Source organism: Ailuropoda melanoleuca, chromosome X, assembly GCF_002007445.2.
Source record: "Ailuropoda melanoleuca isolate Jingjing chromosome X, ASM200744v2, whole genome shotgun sequence".
Taxonomy (NCBI): Eukaryota; Metazoa; Chordata; class Mammalia; order Carnivora; family Ursidae; genus Ailuropoda; species Ailuropoda melanoleuca.
This window is the reverse complement of record NC_048238.1, coordinates 84,493,028-84,508,435: the sequence shown is the minus strand read 5'-3', so window position 1 is coordinate 84,508,435 and position 15,408 is coordinate 84,493,028. Positions and strand designations below refer to the sequence as shown.

The window sequence follows — 15,408 nt, the reverse complement described above, 5'->3', positions numbered from 1 at the left end:
GTGGCTCAGTCGTTAAGTGTCTGCCTTCGGCTCAGGGCATGGCCCCAGGGTTCTGGGAACGAAGCCTGCATCGGGCTCCTGCTCCTCTGGGACCTGCTTCTTCCTCTCCCACTCCCCCTGCTTGTGTTCGTCTCTCGCTGGCTGGCTGTCTCTCTGTCAAATAAATAAATAAAATCTTTAAAAAAGAGAGAGAGAGAGACTGTCATGATCCAGGCTAGAGAAGGCAAGGGCTCAGCAAGTGACAGGAGGAGTAAAATGAGGGAATGAATGGTTGAGTGTCAAGGAACCACGTGACTATGCCCTTGGTCCAAAAATTGGAAACAAAACGCAGAAGAAAAAAGGATTCTGTCACATCTTACTTAGCTGCAGTTTATTCTGTTGGTCCGGGTCTAATCCATGGTTTTATCTTCTGGATAACAGTATTAGATTGCTTTTCGTCTGTAGATATTAACTGTACCTGTGGACAGTTGTGATGTGTTGATTAACTGGAAGCTCTTTTTCTAACAGAAAAATGAAAACCGATTCTATCTGAAGGAGGTGAATGTCAGCATGTACTTGGTTAATGGCTCTGGTAAGCACAGCATTGGCCTTGGGGGAAGAGAGTGGGTTACACTGACGGAATAGAAACCATAGTTGTTTTGTTACCAAGTAGTGCCTTCTATTTAATGGAACAGAAGAATCTATGTGAAAATTGTACCTTGACCACAACCAAACATCAGTAATTGAGAACCATAGTGTTTTATCTTTTCAGTCTCCCTCATTTTCGAATAGGGTGGATAATAGTTAAGGATGTGACTGATTTTTAGACCACAGCAACATCTATAGAAAGATAGGAAACCTAGTGGTCTTAAGAATTGCTTTTTTTGGTAGACCCTGTACCCCAGGCTCCTATACTTCACTGAAAAATTCTGAGGACTGTCCCATTTCTTATGTTGATAGAATAAGAAGTTACTAACAGGGGCGCCTGGCTGGCTCAGTCGGTAGAACTTGCGACTCTTGATCTCCAGGTTGAGAGTTTGAGCCCCACGTTGGGTGTAGAGCCTACTTAAAAAAAAAAAGTTCCTAACATGTTTGTTTTCTTTAAAGCTTTCAGCATCGCAAATAACAATCTGAGCTACTGGGATGCCCCCCTGGGAAGTTCTTATATGTGCAACAAAGAGCAGACTGTTTCCGTGTCTGGAGCGTTTCAGATAAATACCTTTGAGCTAAGGGTTCAGCCTTTCAATGTGATGGAAGGAAAATATTCTACAGGTAAGAACCGAGCAAGTTTTATCAATAATTTATGTTCTTACGTTGACTAATAGTTGGCTTTTCCTTTGGCTCATGGAAATTTAAGCACTGAAATAGAGAAATACGAATTCACCTCTTGTGACTGTTGGAGAGTCCGTGTAGCCTTGAGCAAGTTCTGCGAACTCCGTTGTTCGGCCCATCATTTTGCTCAAAGTAGATTTTTTGTGTGTGGATCTGAAACCCATTTGCAACCACGTTCTTAAAACCGTTGGAAAATTTCAGTGAGCTTTATTTAAGGCATAGACACTCCCCGCTAGGTTTTAGTTTGTGGGAAGGATGGCAGGTTTGAGCATCTGGGATCTGTTCTCTGGGGGCCATCTTCTCATTGGAAATATTTTCATACACAGATAAAAGCAGTTTGGTCTTATTTTGTTAAGACAGGATTACAGTTAGGCCAAGCTTCAAATAGCAGGGACAGTGTCTTGGCCAGCCGAAGTGATCTGGGGTGTTTTAAAAGCATATGCTAGTGTGCATGAGGCTTTTCGGAGGATCCGCTGAGGGCTCGTGATGGTATTTATCAGATTTTTAAGGAAACTTTTTGTGGAGGGCTCATGGCAGTGTGTTTCTACAAATCTGAAAGGTGCATTTGGCATTACAAGATTAAAATACGCACGTAGGCCCAAAAAAGTCCATAAATTTCCTTAATTGACTTGTCCTTTTAAACTGATGACTTAAAATTGGGGGTTTGTGGATCACAGCTCTGCCGAGCAGAGCTATTCAAACCATGCACATCCTTTTTAACGACTAATGCTGTCGTTTAGAAGGAAATGTGGCAGCTGCGTTTAAAAGCGAGCACGCCGTGAGCCGCCGGGATCTTCACGGTGGCGCTGGATCGCCAGCCTGACTTGGTTAGGCCAGAATAAGTTGGGACCTTCCCCCTACCATTCTCGTGACTAGAGAGGTTAATCACACTTAGAAATTTTTCTCAAGAATTCTTTTTCCCTTTTGTCAGTTTTGTTTATGTACAATTACTCTGATCCTTTCATAGTTTTATTTTTGAGTCTTTATCTAGCTCCCGTCCATTACCCTAGTTTTAGGTCCAGATTTGTGATTAGAATTGAAAATCCTTTGCAGCGTGATACCAGCTTGAGTCTGTTTATCTAGTCAGCTGTAATCGCGATGAGCTGCATTATTTATCTCGAATTTGAAACTTCGGTTTTTATATATGTCGAATTAAAAATGGTGCCTAAAGGAATGTGTAATATTTAATACTGGTAATGAGCATGTAATCTGTTCATGACCTTGGGTACCTGTAGATACAACACACTGCTAAGACTTGACTATGCGGGAGGAGGAAGTAGACTTGCGGTCAGGTCAAAGACGTTGAGTGGATTTTACTGGATCAGACCACTCTCTGGAAATAGAAAGTTTCTTGACTTCTGTAGCCACGAAGATCATATGCTCTAGGTCGGGGGCTGTGCAGTTTGTTTGTCAGGCACGGACAGTCAGTGTTTTGGGTTTGGAGACCACATGGGCTCTGTCACCACTATTCAGCTCTCCTGTCGTAGCACGAAAAAAGCCACAGGCAATCAATAAATGAGTGTGGCTGGGTTCCAATAGAACTTTATTTATGGATACGGAGGTTTGAATTTCATGTAATGCTCATGTGTCACAAAATTTCTTCTTTTGTTTTTTTGGGGGGTTTTTGGCCATTTAAAAATGTGGAAAAGTCATTTTTAGCTCTTGGGCCAGATTTGGCCTCCAGGCTATAGTTTGCTCTCTGCTCTGAAAGATTCCAGAGCCAGCATGGTTCTAAACCTATGATTAAATGTTTCTGATCTGTTCTCAGTTTCCAAAAGACATCACTTTAGCACTAAGAGGCTGATCCGGCTATGTAGAGATGGGTTAGAATTAGCTCTCTTCATTTCTTTTCTTTTTTAAAAAAAAAAAATATTTATTTATTTATTGGGGCACCTAGGTGGCTCAGTCGGTTAAGTATCTGCCTTCAGCTCAGGTCACGATCCTGGGATTGAGCCCCAGATTGGGCTCCCTGTGCAGCTCGGAGCCTGCTTCTCCCTCTCCTCAGCTCGTGCTCTCTGTCGCTATCGCTCTCTGTCGCTATCTCGGTCTCGGTCTTTTTTTTAAAAAAAGATTTTATTTATCTATCTATATCTTTCTGTTTATCTATTTATTTATTTACGAGTGCGTGCACGTAAGCTGGGGGTGGAGTGGAGGGAGAGGGAGAGAATCTCAAGCAGACTCTGCTGAGCATGGAGCCCGATGCAGGGCTCTATCTCAGGATCCTGAGATCATAACCCGAGCCAAAACCAGGAGTTAGATACTTAACCAACTGAGCCCCACCCAGGTGCCCCTCTTCACTCCTCTATTTTGGAAAGGACTTGGAATATGAAACACATACACATATGTGTGTGTTTACTCATAGATACAAATGAGTATGTATGTATTCATACATACAAATATACATACACAAAAGAAAAGTTTTAGGATTTTAATTCTAGAACAATCTATAATTTTCTGTAGCTTTATCATTAAAATATACCTGTCTTAATTACTTAAAGTTGATTTTGTAAGAGCATTTCTGACTTTTGAATCAACATCTTTTACTTTTGGACATTCATTTTTGATTATACTCACTATTTGTTACACACTTTTTCTCACCTACAGCCCAGGAGTGTTCGCTGGATGATGACACCATTCTAATACCAATTATAGTTGGTGCTGGTCTTTCAGGCTTGATTATCGTTATAGTGATTGCTTACCTAATTGGCAGAAGAAAAAGCTATGCCGGATATCAGACTCTGTAATACTAATCGATATGTGATCTCTGTTACAAAATAATAAAGCAAGTACAAGTTCCAACATGCAATACTGTTCAATTTCAGGTATATCTAGTTGCAGTTCTGATTTTAGAATGGATGGTGTGGGGGATTTCAAACTTAATAAATAAAAACACCCTAAAAACTATAAACTACAAATTAGTCACATGATTTTGGTTTCCCCAACCATGGAATTTAAAACTGTTATTTCTACGGCAAAAAGCATGTGTAAAATCACCTGGATCATTGGTTCTATTTCTGTTATCTTGAATTAGTATTTCAGTGTTTTCACTTTATGTATTCTGACTAGAAATATACAGTTTAGGAAAAACAGTTTTCAAAAAGAGGTTTTTTTCCTGCATGTAGTCAAAATTGAGACTGTACCCTACAGTGGATTTGTACTTGCTCCTTTGGTGTTTTTTTTGTGATTTTGTTTGCAGGTTAACTTAGCTACTTTGGCATTGCTGCATATTTGACCTATGAGAGAGATGCCGGTAGATTTGAACAGAGTCTAGTATTATGTTCTTAGCAATGAATGCTTTTCTAATGCCTTTTGAATATTCTTGTATTTAACGTGGCTGTAATGACGAAAGGTATAAAAGCTGTATACATTTTGGAATAGGTGTTAATCTTGTTTAATCCTTTTAAAAAAACTGGATTTTTCAGTCTTTAAAATGGCAAGACACAAGACTATTCCAACTGGGCATTTCAATCCATTTTCTAGGCGGTTTAGAGATAATTGCTAGGCCATGCCAATATGAGGCATTAGTCGTTTGTACCTGTAAATTGGCCTCCATGTACACTGCTAGAATGAATGTAGTTTCTTTCTCTTTAGCTTTGCAGTATCCTTGTTGGCGGTAGTGTGTTATATTCTTTTCTTGTGTTTTTTTTCTTTTTCTTTCTTTTTCTTTCCTTTCCTTTCTCTTCCTTTTCTCTCCTTTCCTTTTCTCTTTCTTTAAGAAGAAATGCCAGAATGTCCTAAACCCAGATAAAGAAGCGCATCTACTCAACTTGCACCTAACCCAAAAGTCTTGGTCTTCTCTTAGTCCATTAAAAGGTTCTTTGTTTCCAGCTTGCATTGATATTTACAACACTTACTAATTTGGCTTTCACATTCAAATGGTTCTGTGCTAATCAAAACTTAACGTTATTGTTGTTCATTATGGTAGAATCATTATTAATTCATGTACTTTGTGTTCGGTTTTGTGCTCTGGGGAAATGCACCAATTGTCCATTTACCGTGCAGCACCTAATGTTTATAGGAGAAAGCAAAACATTTCAGCTTGATAGTTAACACATCAAGTATTTCTTGCTGCTTCCAGGAGCTCTCTCTCTCTCTCTCTCTCTCTCTCTCTTTTTTTTTTTGGTATTGGAATGGCTGAGTAAATATTAAAGAGTTGTTAATATGCAGCTGCATATGGAAGGTTTTTGTGTTTTGGGGGTGGGAGAATATGTGCCCCCATTGTCACTAGAGAATGGGACATCTGGGTTCCAGACTATTACTGATGTTGATTTAATTGGGTAGTCTAGCTCTACACACCTCACACACACAGGCAGTCGCATGTTAGCATGTGTGTGTCTCTTAAGTATCTTTCGAGTTCTATTGGAGTGGTAAATATTTTCTCCCACTGAAATTTGCTCTCTGCTTACAGTAGCCTGAAATTCTTACTGGCTCAAAATCCGATTCCTGACCAGCCCTTCCCTTAGAGCTACATTGAGCTGCATTGCCAGCTTAAGGCACTTTTTGAAGACTAAATATAAACCTGATTTTTAAAACTTATTTTTTACTTAAATAATGTTCTAGCGTAGGATTGTTAACCTTACATGAATGGATAATGCTTATAAGAAAATGGACGTTAGTTCTCATGAGTTGAAACAAAGCAGCTTTTTTTTTTTTTTTTTGAAAATGAAAATTGGAAGCACAAGTGGGCGGCACTAACTTAATGCTGTTAACGTTTCTAAAAGTTTTTACACTTAGATTATATACCGGATTCATATTAAAATACCTCTAATTAGCACTGTTTTGTAGAAAATCTGACTCCATTGAATATTTTTGTATTTTACATGGGCCAGTTTATATACACTATTATTTCCTGTAGCCACATGTTCTTTGTAGCGTTTATAGTTTTGTTCATTTTACTGGGTTTACACCTTGATGGTCTAACATTGCTATTTGGTTCTGGGTGTTTTTCATGTTTTATTATTTGTATAAAGAAACTGGTCCATGTAAATACTTCTCATGTTTTTTTTTTCCTCAAATGTTTAAACCACTAGTCGATGTATGGTGTTGCTCTTTAGATATTTGCCTGTCCATTTGCTCAACATATTGCTTCTAAAACAAACAATAAAGATTCTTTTATTTCTTAAGGAAATTTGCTCACATTTTTTCCTGTTGGTTAAAGTAAAAATTCTGTATGCTACATAATGACAATTTCTTCCCAAAGGGAGAACTTTTGAAAAGCTTAGAAGTGGAACTAAATTATTTCTAGAATATTCTGTGTATTACCATCTGGAAGAGTGGTCCCATACATAGATAGGTCTGTACTGATGCTGGGCTGGCGACAGAATAATCACCTGGGAAGCTTGTTAGAAAAATTCACATGCCAGGCTCCGTTCCTAGAGGATTTCACTTAGCAGGTCTGGGCCTGTGTGCGTGCACGCATGTGCCTGCGTGTGTGTGCACGTGTGCGTGAATAAGCTCCCCAGTGGGATCTGGTATGGAGCCAATCAGGGAACCAGTGATCTGGAATATGCATTTCATAGGAAAAGCTTGAGTATCTCTTTGTTCACTTTTGTCGACCCCTCTGAGTTGAGGCTGGTACGTATGTGTGTATACATAGCTATTGTGTGCAGTCACTCTCTCAGATCATCCTAAAATACTCTAACCTTCCAATTTTCCCATAGCTTCGCACACACAAAAACTTGGCAACCTTGCTAGTAACTTTCGTCTGGATTACCCCACGTTAAGCTAGTGACTGCCAGTTAATCATCACAACTCCCAACTCTTGAGACTAGCTGCCATGTGACTTTGGCCAAGCCACTTAACTTCTGGGGTCTCAGTTTCTCCGTCTGAGGGCCGAGGGCTTTAAAATCCTGTTCCTCTTAATTTCTGTGAGTGATAGTTTCCATTTCAAAAATGTGAGTATTTTTAGAAGGAATCTGGTAAGAAGCTACTAGTTATAATCAAGGACATGCTTTATACACAGTGTAAAATACACCGTTTGAAGTTTTTGCACATTTCAGGAGGAATTCTTGTAAGACTCAGATATTTATAAGATTACATTGTCTTGGGCTCATCTGTCTCTCTCGCACCCATCTCTTCTACTCTGGTAACTTTCTGCATCAGTAATTACCGTATCTTGTTTTTGAAACTGGTAGAGACATGTTTGGGTAATACTGAGTAGCTTCAAGTATCTTCAGGTTCATGTGATATACTTCAAACAGTTTGTAGATCTAAAAGGTATATAATAGGGTGTCACATAAGAATATGATTCTTAATGCTGATTCTTCCAAAGAGGGATTTTGACACAATTGGTATTTAAGATGAGTTTTATATTTTATTACAAATCTATATTTCGACTTTCCAACTCACACTAAAAATTGCATCTGAAAAATTTCTGAGCTAACAGAAACATGAGGATTAACAGTATTTTTGATCTACGTGAAACTTTACATTGACATTTCAGTGGCCACGAAACTTTTTATCTTTAAAAATCTTCACTGCTTCTGTAATCATTAAGTTCTTCCACATACACACTGTTCCTTCCCCCCCCAGATATTTTCAATATGGTTTCCAGTGTACATTATGCAAATAAATCAGGTAGAAATGATTACAGAATGAGATTTTCTTTTCTTCAGGATGTAATCCTATTAAAATTACTGTTTTCCAAAATGTCTTTCCATTACCTAAAGAATTTTTAAAGGTTGAATTCATAAAATCAATAGTTATTATAAATTAATACTTCACATACTAATTGAGAGCATTTTAAGTAAGTGACAGCATCTAGAAAGATCTTTGTATTAGTGGAATTGCCTTTTTGATCTACTCTGGGAATATTTGTCTTACATGAAAGCCTTATTGGCAGTATTTATGAAAGTCATTTCAGTACTAGGTCAAATACCCAATTTGGGAGAGAGGACTGTGAATCCGTTGCCAGAATAAGAAATTAATCTACTAATGAATAAACCAAGTTATATTAAATCCAAGGCATAATACTTTATGGTTCGTGTCACCTGATAGTTTATGTGCTGGGTGGTAATTTGGGAAATTGAAGGGGAGGAGTCAGCTAACTGGGTACTCTCAACACCAAGTATTCCCAAGTCACACGTGGCAATCTCAGCTATATGGATTTCTAACGGAACCAAGAAGCAAGTAAAAAAGCTCATTGAGCTGGCAGTCAAAGCCAATACCATAAAGTCCATAAACTCCAGGATTGCATCTTTTTCCCAGTTATTGCCCCAGAGGCTAGCAAAAGCCTAGCACACAGAAATGTAGTTCAGCATCCCAGCTGCCATCCCAGCTGCCTGCCTTCTGCAGATGGACCTCCATCTGCAGGCACCATCCCTTCCTCTGCTCTGTTCTCCCTGGCTTTGCTTCTCCTGGTCCGGGCTTCTGGAATCCCATGTCACCTACCTCCCGGGAGACCTCACACCGTTGGCTTCAGTCCATCGTTCCGTGGCTCTGGCCCTCATTCTACAAACACATTTAAGTCTCTTCCACCTGAAGATACCCTTCCTTGCCGCTATTCGCCTTCTGACTCCCTCCCTCGTGCCCTCTCTTCTTCTGAACTTCTCGGGATGACCCCCGGATGTTCCCCATCCCAAGTTCTTGATCTCCTAACCGATCACTTTCCATTTGCTCCTAAACCTGCAGTGAATTGCCTCACAGCCAACAGGCTTCTCTAATAGTTCTCACCCCTCTCCCATGCTAATGGAAACCGTTTCCTTCCGTGGCTTCTGTGGCACGGTTGTCTACTTGCCTTTTCTTTGTCTTGCTCCTTTGTTCCTCAGATATGAGTGTTCCCAAGGGTTGTCTCTGATCCTTTTCAGATTCTGTTTGCCCTTGCTGAGAAACAAACGTGTCCCTGGTTTTTATGACCACTTAGGTTCATCAGCCACCTGGTTAGGAGGGACACAGGCATCTGAAACCCAGAAGATCCAAAACTGAACATCTCCCTCTTCTGCATATCCCTCCCCGCCCCTCCCTCCCCCACAACTACAAACAAAACGGAATGCATACATTCTCCCTCCTGTATTCCCTATCAGGGTGAATGGCACCAGTATCTACATAATCACTCAAGTGGGGAATTGGAAGCCATTTTATTACCTCCTATCACGCCCCCAGTATCCATCTGGCCAGTTCTGCCTTCTAGTTGGCTCTCTAGTCTGTCCCTTTCTGCATCTGCGCTTCATTCACCCAGGTCAGGACCATATTACTGGTCCTCTGGCCTCTAGCAATAGAGGTACCTCCTTACTTCCAGTCTCCTCCGGTTGGCGTGGCTTCTACAAATATCCTGCCTGAAATCCCACCGTGCTCTTCCTCCTTCCATCAGTGTAAGGTGGAAGTGCCTAGAGCCTACAGTGCCTCTGTGAGCTGGTCCTGGTACCCTTGTCCTGCCTCTCTTCCAGCCCCGAGTACCTCTCGATCCCCCCCAGCTCTGCCAGCCCGCCTGCATTTCCCCCGAAGTGCTGGGTTCCGTTGCCCTCCGGGTAGTTTTGTCTGTGCTGTTTCCTGTACCTGGAATGCCCTTCCCCCATGGCCTGCATGGTTAATTCCTGCTCATCCTTAACGACTCGGCTCCAGTGTCACCTCTTTCCAAGTATGTCTTGTGTAACAAGGCTGAGTTGAGTGTGTCTCTGAAACACTTCGTGACGCTTTGCGCGTTGCCTGCCCCTATGACAGCACCTTTCAAAATTATAACCACTGGTTTTCTTGTCTGACTCACACTAGACACACACAGTCATGCCATCAGGGCCAGCTTCTCTCTCTTTTCCACTGAAGGACCCCAGAGTGCCTTGCGTGGGGTTCGTATGTCTGCTTTGTGTCGTCGTCCGTTCAGTTCATTTCACTAATATTTCACAAGCAGCAGTGTTCCGGGGCACTGTGCCATGAACAGTTTGCCCCTGAAAGCCCACAGCCTGATCAAGGAAAGATTTATTATATTTATCCATTATCTTCTGTTTAAGAAATCTGGGAAGTAGGTGATCGGTTGATAATCTGTCTTTCATCCAAAATGACTGTATTTTGCAGGGGTGGGGGGGTGAGGGTACCTAAAACGGTATGATTTGGTTCCTTGGAGGATCACTTTTGTGGAATCTCTCATTTGCTGGTAAGGAATGCCAATGCCTGGTGACCTGGTGTCAGAGGCAAAGATGTGTGTTAACATTTGCGGCTTTGAAATTGTGTCATTGTTTCTGTTCTCAATTGTCCTTTCTCCACGTCTAGCTCAAGACTGCAGTGCAGATGACGACAACTTCCTTGTGCCCATTGCGGTGGGAGCAGCCTTGGCAGGAGTACTTATTCTAGTGTTGCTGGCTTACTTTATTGGTCTCAAGCGCCATAACGCTGGATATGAGCAATTTTAGAACCTGCAGTCTCATTGATGATATAAAAATACACGCACATGAGATTTTCTTGCCTCTCCATTTTGAAACACGTTGCTCTTTAAGATTGATATGTTGAAACTTTAATTCTTAAATCAGTCCCAGCACTTTAAGTCTCTATGAATAAAAACTGTTCTCTTTTCTCAACTGAAAATTAAATACTGTATTCATTGGTCCTGAAGACAAACTGGTTAAAAACACATTGGTGTGCAGCGCGTTAAGGTCTATCCTAAGAGGCCTCGGCCAAATTTTGATCCTAACCTAAGATGCCTTAATTAAACTTATAACATGGCCATTATAAAAATAAAATATGTAGTTGTCTTTTAATGGAATTAATAAATATTGTTTCACTACCAGTGTTCTGTTTTAATGTATAAGAACTATCCGGGTTTAAGCTCATCACAGTACTTTTGCATATAGTTCATTAAATAAATATCGATGTGACATAAACACCCATCAGATACACTCAAACTTGGTTTTCAGTTGAAATGTCCTCAGAACCATCAACATTTTTTAGGTTATGTGACTTTTGCTGTTTTCTCTGAGTTTGATTTGAGGATGAAGTCAGTATGTCAGGCTTGTGATTTTTCCCTAGGTAAAAAACAGCCCAAGAGGCCACAACAGAACTTAAACTGGCTTCAGAATTAGAGTTTTCGAAAAATTCTTTTTCAGCGATAGAGACTGCGAAGATTCAAGCATATTTAACCACTTGCCTTTTTTTTTCGTGTGTTTTTCTCTTCTTTGGATGCCTGATTAGCATTGAAAGATAGAAATATTCTATGAACTAATTAGGACAGATTGTGTTGTGTTTCTCTACCTCATCTTGTTGATCTCTAGAGCATTAAAATCTATTTAGTGTTGTCATCAGACTGGTACTTATGAAATGTAAGCTACCAGCAATCTCAGAAGGGAGGCAGTGAAGCATAGCAGCTAGGCTCTTGCTTCCTCAAGAAGGCCCCCATGGGGCAGAGCATGAATGGGGGTAGAGAGAAGCTGTTGGCATGAAAATGAGCTAGATAATCAGCCCCTGTTGAAGCATACTCCTTGTCATAAGTGCAGCACAGATACTGAATGTATAGACAAATAAGAAGGAAGCTTAATCAATGGACTGGAGCAGATGTTCATATTGAAGTGATTATTTTATTAATTCATTCTGTGTATATATTGGCTTGTTCAGAATTTTTGTAACTCACTGATGACAGTATCTTGGTACCCAGCTATCTGTCTGTCTCTGAAGGCTTTCAGTGAAATATGCTGAATCCTTCCAATAAAGGCTACAGTCATTACTGAAATGCATGTACTCGGAACCTTAGCAATTGATTTTGTTTTGTTTTGTGTTGTGTTTTTAATGAATGACAAAAATGCAAGGGGAACAAAAGATAAAATTAGAGGAAAAAGTGCAAGTTATCACCCAATCATAAATCACACCAAATATCACATCTTGTTAATCACGTTAGGCTTATATGGGAAAGGACATTAAAGATTATTGACTCTAACCCTATAATTTCACAGAAAAGGGAGTGACTTCACTGAGGTTACATATCCAGTAGGCAGCAATACCATTATTAGCATTTCGGTAACAGTTGTCCCAAGGAAATCTAGTCACTAACTAGTATAATTAGTTTAAACATGAAATTATGAGCTCAGAAGGGGGCACTTTGAGATTCTGTACTTTCAGTAACACATGATGTCAGCTTTAGGTATTTTTTGAAAGTACTGAATATTGGCTTTTGATCTCTATTTGCTACTTCAAAACCTAACCTTTGGATGGGATCACAGACGTGGCAGGAAAGGAGAAGGGAATGAACACGTGTTGACCACCTAATGTGTATCAGATGCTTTAGAAGTAGAATTGTGTTTAATCCTCAAATACCTGAAGTACAGGCATGAATATCCCCCTTTTACAGATGAGGAACATGAGGCCCGGTGTAAATACCTTGACCCAGGTCCTTCAGCTAGTTACGGAAGTAGTCAAGATTCAAAGTGGGTTCTGAGTCCGAAGCTCAAAATCTCCCTACAGACTGCCTTCCTGGTAGTCCAGGAGTGGACTACGATGCATGGGATTCCGTTGTTCTCGGCCACTGCTTAGCTACAAATAATCACGTGTAACCTGACAACTACCTAATGCCTGTGTGTGGGGAAAATTATACTGCATTTTCTTGATCTTAAGTCCTTTTTAGCTTAAATTTTATTACTGATACAGAATTATTTCCATGTTGATGGTAGTTGTGATAAGGGAGAAAGGGAGTGGGAAAACGTGGGCGGGGTGTTAAGTGTAGACGATTGCTCTTTTACTCGGTGCCGTTAGGCAATTAAACATAAAATCTTCCCATATTAGTTGAGCACAAATCTTTTCTTGTTCGTCCCTTACCTTATGCTTTTTGTACTGAGGAAATTAGGTGTGATTTGAGATGAAGTAATAATGGGAGATACCGGAGGATCGTTTCCTTAGAAATACTTGGGTGGATATCCAGAAAATAGGGACATACAGGTAATGCTATTAAAGACTAATCTATGTTCGCTTTCAAAATGCTTGTTTCTTGTTGGCTCGTCTCTGCCTAATTGCCTTCCTTACTAATTTCCTTGCTCTCTGTCTGTTCTTTTCTAACAGCTGAAGAATGTTCTGCTGACTCTGACCTCAACTTTCTTATTCCCGTTGCAGTGGGTGTGGCCTTGGGCTTCCTTATAATTGTTGTCTTTATCTCCTATATGATTGGAAGAAGGAAAAGTCGTACTGGTTATCAGTCTGTGTAATCAATTAAACCTAGTGCTTTTTTTTTTTTTTTTGCCATCAGAAGTTAACGTTTCCATTGGTTAGATGCCAGGAAATGCTGTGCTATCGATTGTTTAAGTATGCAGACTAACCTCAGTGAATTGCTAACTAACTTGGGCATGAGTAGCACTTATTTAAGAAAAAAATGTACTAGGACCAATTTCTTTTTTTTTTCTATTTTTCTTCCTTTGTTAAAGTGTAATTGGAAGAAAAATTGTGGCTTACAGTATGTTTTTTTAGTAAATAATGACTTTGAGCCTCTGGATTCAATTATGAAAGCATTTCTACTGAAGAATAATTTTATATGTGCAGCTACTTGTATTTTGCTACTTTGGTTGATGGTATTTACAAAATCAAAGCTGTTAGAGAATTTAACTTGCTCGGGGAAATAAATTCAAGAACATAATGAATTCCTTTTCATTGGTGCAAGCATAAAACTTGGTTCATAATAAGACTTCTTTCCTCACCTCCTGATCAGGATTATTTAAATCTGTTTAGTATTTTTCTGTTAAAAAAAAAAGAGGGGCGCCTGGGTGGCACAGTGGTTAAGCGTCTGCCTTCAGCTCAGGGCGTGATCCCGGCGTTATGGGTTCGAGCCCCACGTCAGGCTCCTCTGCTATGAGCCTGCTTCTTCCTCTCCCACTCCCCCTGCTTGTGTTCCCTCTCTCGCTGGCTGTCTCTATCTCTGTCAAATAAATAAATAAAATCTTTAAAAAAAAAGAAAAAGAAAAAAGAAATGGCTTTACAATATGTGCTTAATAGCAAAAGTCTGCCTGTTTTCTTCATTACCTAAGTTAGTGATGACTATATTTTAATCAGGATGTCTTTTTTTTTTCCTTCTGGAGTTTGGAATATATTGATTATCTCATACTTGATATTTATGCTGAAGGATGAATTAAGATCTTCAGCTTTTTTTTTTAAAGCGTTGATATAGGATGGGTTATGGTTTTTTAGGCTTATAATGTAGAATTTTTTTTCCTCAGAGGCTTAACTTGTCCAGAGAGTGAATTCATCCTCCACCAAAAACAAAAACAAAAACAACTAATATACATCATGGGCCTCCTGCACTCTCCCATTCCCTATATGAATAAGTTCTAATTGACATTTTTTAATGTATTGATTTCTTTTTTCTTGCAGCAGCAATGCTAACCCTAGAGGCTAGTGGGCCCTGAAGTGTCATCAGTCAGATTGCTGCCTAGCCAAATCTGCACTGGGATTATACTGTAAATGTGTTATCTTGATAGAGGCTTATATCCCTGTAGGGACCTCTAATGGCTCTGGCTTCTGGAGTAAGGTCCTAGAGACCATTCGTCCCAGGGCCTGCTTGGTTGGCTAGGCTGTTGCCTTGCCCTTTGATTTGGAAGCACAGTGTTGTATTTCTCTAGGGCCCAAGTGGCTACTTTGCATACCTGTTATTAGCATAAGGCAGATGTTTATTTTACCAAGCCGTTTTCTCTCGAACTAAAAACAAAAGTCTCCAAAGATCTGTCTTCTCTTCAGAAATGTTCCACAGATTAAAAAATGAAGCCTAAACCTTAAATAAAGTTAGTTTGCTATTAAATCCAAGGATTAAGTCCCAATCTACCTCTCCGCACAATGCAGATGCTCGCCACTGTGTTGTTGCCGCTAGCTGATGCCAGAACTCTTTGCCAGTAACTGGAATTAGAACATTTTGTTAAAAAGGAAGAAACTTCATCAAGATCTTTCTTTACTGTTTTATCTGTATGTTCATCTCGAAAGCATCTATTCCAACGTGGCATAGAGTCAGATTGCTCAATTACATCTCTCTTGAGAACACTCTAGCTCTGCCTTGCAGATTCAAGCTCTCCTCTGTTTGCTAAGTATGGAAAGAAAGTTTTCTTTTAAAACGTTCTCCTGTGAAAACAATTGCTTATTTGTTATTTGGTCAAAATGATGGCACCATAAAGAACAGTGGCTTCATTTCAATAAATATTTTTGAGATGA

At 39.9% G+C, this 15,408-nt stretch overlaps 1 protein-coding gene across 2 annotated transcripts in view; it reads left to right on the top strand.

Moving 5' to 3' along the window:
• LAMP2 (lysosomal associated membrane protein 2) overlaps window positions 1–11,966 on the top strand; it is a 33,546-nt gene extending 21,580 nt beyond the window's left edge. Inside the window, exons 7-9 of one of the 2 annotated variants that reach the window (XM_002922544.4) lie at window positions 508–571; window positions 1,087–1,251; window positions 10,513–11,966. In XM_002922544.4, coding sequence (XP_002922590.1) covers window positions 508–571; window positions 1,087–1,251; window positions 10,513–10,652 — 369 coding nt within the window. In that variant the 3' untranslated portion in view covers window positions 10,653–11,966. Of the gene's footprint in view, window positions 1–507; window positions 572–1,086; window positions 1,252–3,915; window positions 6,435–10,512 lie in introns of those variants that run through there. The other variant, XM_011229098.3, reaches the window with a different exon arrangement.
• The last annotated feature ends 3,442 nt before the right edge of the window (window positions 11,967–15,408 follow it).